Here is a 5,098-nt window from a genome sequence, read left to right as displayed (position 1 = left end):
GCAGCAAGGAGCCGGCGGGGCAGGTGCAAGGAGCCTGCGCTCGGGGAGCAACGTGTTTGCTGCTATTCTCCCCACGAGCTCCCTAGGAAACCCAGAGGATTCGACAGCTATTAAATCAGGCTCACACTTAGCCATGGACCATTGCTGCTGCTAACGAGCACGGATGCCGGGGAGATATGAGCAAACGCTGGAGACAAAGATTATTCTGACATTCGAGTTGCAGGTTGTAAGTGAGAACCGTCCCCAAAGACAAAGGGGCAGAATGAAATAAAAACGCTCCTCAGGATGCCTCGCGCCTCGGGATGGAGCTCCTGGCTGGAACAGGGCGAGCGTGACCCAGCACTTGGGATGCTTTAGCAGGGGCTTTTTGGTGCCGTTGGGCTGAGCGTTTACCGCATTTAACTTCGCTTTTCACCCACTCTGAGCAGGTCACAGAGATGAGCGCTGTTGCTCTAGTCCTGACCAGCTCTGACAACCACATCTTTAGTACCTCCCTTCCTTTCCCTCTATCCCACCATCCTGCGAGCGGCAAAGCCGGATAACAGCATCCGAGCGGCAGAAGCTCAAGACGGCTAAGGAGCACGGAGTCTCCAGTGCTCAACCAAATGCCACGCTGCAGCTCCAAAGGTCAGAAACCTCCGTCTGGATCCATCCATGCTCCCGCTCCAGCACCGCTCGCTGTCAGCGGAAGAGCTATGGCCCCAGGGCAGGTGAGGAAGAGGAGGTTTTGTTTGTTAAAGGAATTATTTTGTTACATGAAAACTGCAGTTTGATCGGAAATTGGAGTCGGGACGGCTGCTTAGCTCATGTGTATCGAGAGCCCCGCCTGCCCTGTTTTGTGTTTTCTGATTTTAATGAGCAGTGATGGGATTTCAGGGTGATTTTGAAGGAAGCATCCGATGCACTCCGAGCACAGCATGCTGGGAAGGAGGTAGCGCAGGAGCACAAGGACATCCACGCTGAACATGAAGGTCCCCAAGGGCGAGCAGCTTGTGCTCAACACCCTGGCATTTAACTCTATAAAGGTACAAGCACAACTGAAAAATCGCTTTGGAAAGCACGGTGTGCTCACCAGCCGCAGCTCCCCGCTACAGGCTGGCGGGACGCTGCAGCCCTGCAGAAGGAAGGAGACATTTGTCCCCAAAAACCTACCCCAGGTGGGTCTGGGATAGATAACCGCAGCTGCCTGTAGACACCAACATCAGGTAACATGGACAAAGGCAGCTCAGCCATGAGCGGCAGCTGCTGGGGTTGGACAATATTCTCCACTTCAGAGAAACGTGCATGACTGCACGCGGCCCCACCAGTTTAACTACAGCTTAAGTCAACGTAAACCACAGGCTCAAGCCCTGGCTTTAGGTCTCCATGTACCCCAAGCACCACAGAGTTTGTGCAAGCACCTGGTGAGCTGGTTCGGGGAGATGACCCAGACCAGAAGCAGCACTAACTGGTGCGGGGGGGGGGGCACGTGTGCTTGTGTGAGCCGAAGCGCGCTCGGCCGAGCCCTGGTGCAAGGGCATCAGGGACCTGGCACTCAGTCCGGCCTTGGACACTGGGAAAACACACCCCGCATCAGTGCAATGCCAGCACACGAGGCTAAGCGTAAAGTGGTGGTTTCTGAGAGTTTCAGACTGCCTCCAGCCAGGGAAGACACACCAGCAGGCAGTCTCCTTCCCCATTATCACTAATCCCCCTCTTGGAGGCCGCTCTGCACCCACTCTGCTCAACAGAACAACAGACACCGCAAGTCCTGCAGCCCCAGAGCCTCAGAGACGTTGGATATTCACAAATTACAGACATTCAGCCTTTTTCATCACCCTCCCACATGCACGGGAGCAGCTGCCCGGCACTGCCTTGCTCCCAAGCCCTGGACCCAGACCCCCCATCACCCCAGCCTTACCCTGCCTAGGAGGTTGCCTTGGAGGAGGGTCTGCTGCAGCGCCGGGGCCACCTCCTCCAGGTGCAGCATGTGGCAGAGGTCAGTGAGCTCTTCCTGCCCCAGGGACCCCGTGCCCGTGCTGTCAAAGCTGTCGAAGAGCTCCTTGAGGCGAGCTTCATACTGGTCCTGCTCAGCTTCATCCATCCCATAGCCTGCCACGCTCACCTGCGGGGAGAGATGGGGCCAGTGAGCATTGACCACAGCGCCTGCAGCACAGCATGCAAAGGTGAAAACCCCAAGGGCTGGTACAGGGGCAGCCCACGAGGCTGTTTGCTGCAGTTTTTGTTCACATTAAGTGAACCTGGTGCTCTACCACCCCTCCAGCCTCCCGCATACCGCTGGGTGAAGCCAGAAGTCACACAGCAGAAAGACCAAGGGAAAAAAGCCTGCAGAGCCAAACCCTCGGAGTGGGGACAGCCCGGGTGGCTGGGGCAGCCCTGGGTTGCACGTCCCTACGTGCCACCTCGCTCTGGCTCCACGAGCAGCTCATGTGGCTCGGCTGAAGCAGCTGAGGTGCTGCAGGGGAAAATTGTTCCCTTGAGCTCCCCTGGTTCCCAGGTGTTGCAGGTGATGCTTTGCCTGCCTTAGTGGGAAGATAAACAACGATCCCAGCAGCAACAGCTCACCAGTGGCAGGGAACAAAGCACGGGGCTCTGCTCTGCAGAGGGGAAGGCAGGAGATCCCAACCACTGCCTCTCCCCCCCACCCCGAACACTTCAGGCCAGCCAGCCACCGTATACACCCTCCTCCACGAACACAAAACGCGTCCCTGCGCCAAACATGCTCCTTTTTATGCTGGCCTGGGTGCAGGGAGACCCAGGGTGCCATCAGCCCTGTTGATGCCAGCACGCAGCATCTCTGCGTTCCTCCACAACCCTGGCACAAAGCCGCACGGTGCCCCGTGCCTGCGGAGGACGCGTCCCCACCGGGTCACCGCCCAGTCCCACGGCACTCACTGCCCTGCTCTCCTTTAGGTACTTCAGGTCAAACCCTGTCTGAAGGCAGAGAAGTGTTTGACAGGGGACACTGCGAGGCTGGCAGCAAACCCAGCCCTGGAGCAGAGCTGACCCCAGCATGGAGACAGCTGAAATGTATCTGGTCTCCTGCACCAGCAAACAAAGCCCAGGTGGTTTCCCTACCACTCGCCCAGGGGCTTCGTCCTCCCCTCCAAGTCAAGAATTTTTCATCTCTCTCATCGCATTGCTAACCAGAGCATCGCAGCCCCGGGAACTGTTTTGGCAGGGGAGCAGGGAGGGAAATTTCCTGTTCGAAATGAAGGATTCGGCTGGCATCTGTTTACCCAGCCTGGCTGCGGGGCTCCCCGCCGCCTCGGGGCAGCGGCAGCGTAACCCAGTGCCACAACACAGCCTCCAGTGCGCACGGCCACCGCGGGGGACGTGCCACCACCCTGGCCGGCACAATAGGCACCGCAGCCATCATCGCCAGGGCACATCAAGCGGCAATGGGCATTGCAGGGACCCAGCGCCCCAAGGACACAACCCCAGTACGCTCGGCCAGCCTCAGACCATCACCCAGCGCCAGCCAGGTCTCCGTGTGACTTTTGCCCACGCCGCTGCAGGTTGTCTCAGCCAGATTTCCCAAAGAGGGGGGAGGGGGTCCTATCCAAACCCCCTCACTGTCCAGCTCTGCTACGGAGCAGCCACCTCCCCTCCTCCCTCTTGGCATCGCAGGGTTCCTGCAGCTGCCTGTGTCACTGGCAGCGCTCGTGGACATCCCAGAACAAGCAGAGCTGCTCCGACTGCAAGGTGCAGCCTGATTACACCCCCCTGCCCACCACCGCAGCCTCGCGGAACACGCTGATCTTCAAGAGCATCGTGAGCCACCACATGAGCTCGCACAAGCGCCCCACGGCAGAGGGGCAATCAGAAAAGCCTGTCCCACCAATGCGGCTGGATAACTGGGAAATCTCTGGGGCAGACACTGCAGCAGCCGTGTCCTTGATTTCGCTGGCCACAGGAGCGGATGCCAATGCAGAGCAGTACCGGGCTCCCGCGCCTGTTGAGGGATGCAGGGCTGGTGCCAAGCGGCACGCAGGGTCCACGGGACAGAAATAGCCCAGCCCGGCTGTCCTTCCTCCTGCGTTGACATGGGCAAGGACAGCAGAATCGCCAGACCTCGAGAGAGAGCGGACACAATCCCTCCCCATCCCCACATCGCTCTACCTGAGCCTCACACTCTCGGTGACCCCTGTTTTTTTCCGCCCCCTCAGATGCCTCTTGAGCTGCTTTAGCAAAGCACCCAAGCGCTGCAGGGAGGAGCGAGGGTGCAGACGCATTGCATTCAACCCAGGGCACAGAGGAGGAGTCAGCACCCAAAGAAACTCAGGTGCCTGCAAGCAGAAGGAAAGCCGCAAACTAGTTCCCCAGTTCTCACGCTGGCGACCCCGTTTCCCACCTGCACCCACAGTTCAGCACACACGGGGCTTGACAGCAGCTGCTGCCAGGTACCAGCAGCAGGAGAGCCCTGCACGCCCCGGCCGCACGCCCCGGCAGCCCCAAAACTCACAGCCGAGCCTGCAGCAAAGGTGACTCCGACCCACAGAGCTTCCCAGGCGTTTTTGAGCCTCTTCTCTTCAGGGTCAGCCACCTCCTGCCCCCCAGAGACCTCTCCAGCACCCGACCCTACTTCCACACCACCAGAACCAGTTTCCCCAGTTAGAGAGCGCAGAGAGCTAAATGCCACCTCCCAGCGTGTCCCCGAGCACCCGTGCTGCCAGGGCATTGGGGTCACCCTCTCTCAGTGCCGTACCAGCAGGCAGCCCCAAAAACTTACCCCGGATGAGTCTGCATGGGCTGAGGGAGGAGGCACTGGGGAGCCCATAAAACCAGCAGGAAAAATACGATCCCCAAAGGAGAAGAGCATCGGGTACATGGTCCCTGCCTGGGGCCAGACCTGCCCTGCAGCCCAGGTGAGTTTTTGGTGAGGGCACGGTGGCCCCGGCAGCCTTGCATGTCCCCACGGCGAGGGCTGGTTAGAGCTCACTGGGCTCTGCACCAGCTTGGCACGACCCAGCCACCCCTGCGCAGCCTGGGGAGGCGATTTCATGCTTGCCAGCATAAAAAGCATCAGAAATAAATAAAGGACAGCGCTCTTCGCCTACCTGCAGTCAGTCAGTCAACAACGGCGAGCTGCCGGCAG

The 5,098-nt window shown here is 59.3% G+C and overlaps 1 protein-coding gene across 2 annotated transcripts in view; it reads right to left on the bottom strand.

The window, feature by feature from the left end:
• The window catches only part of NIN (ninein (GSK3B interacting protein)), a 55,812-nt gene extending 53,729 nt beyond the window's left edge, over nucleotides 1–2,083 (bottom strand). For both annotated transcript variants that reach the window (XM_009322928.1, XM_009322929.1), the window contains exon 1: nucleotides 1,901–2,083. In XM_009322928.1, coding sequence (XP_009321203.1) covers nucleotides 1,901–2,083 — 183 coding nt within the window. The remainder of the gene's footprint in view (nucleotides 1–1,900) is intronic.
• Nucleotides 2,084–5,098: the final 3,015 nt, after the last annotated feature.

Source organism: Pygoscelis adeliae, unplaced genomic scaffold (assembly GCF_000699105.1).
Source record: "Pygoscelis adeliae isolate BGI_AS28 unplaced genomic scaffold, ASM69910v1 Scaffold314, whole genome shotgun sequence".
NCBI classification, from domain to species: Eukaryota; Metazoa; Chordata; class Aves; order Sphenisciformes; family Spheniscidae; genus Pygoscelis; species Pygoscelis adeliae.
This window is presented reverse-complemented; position numbering and strand designations above follow the sequence as displayed.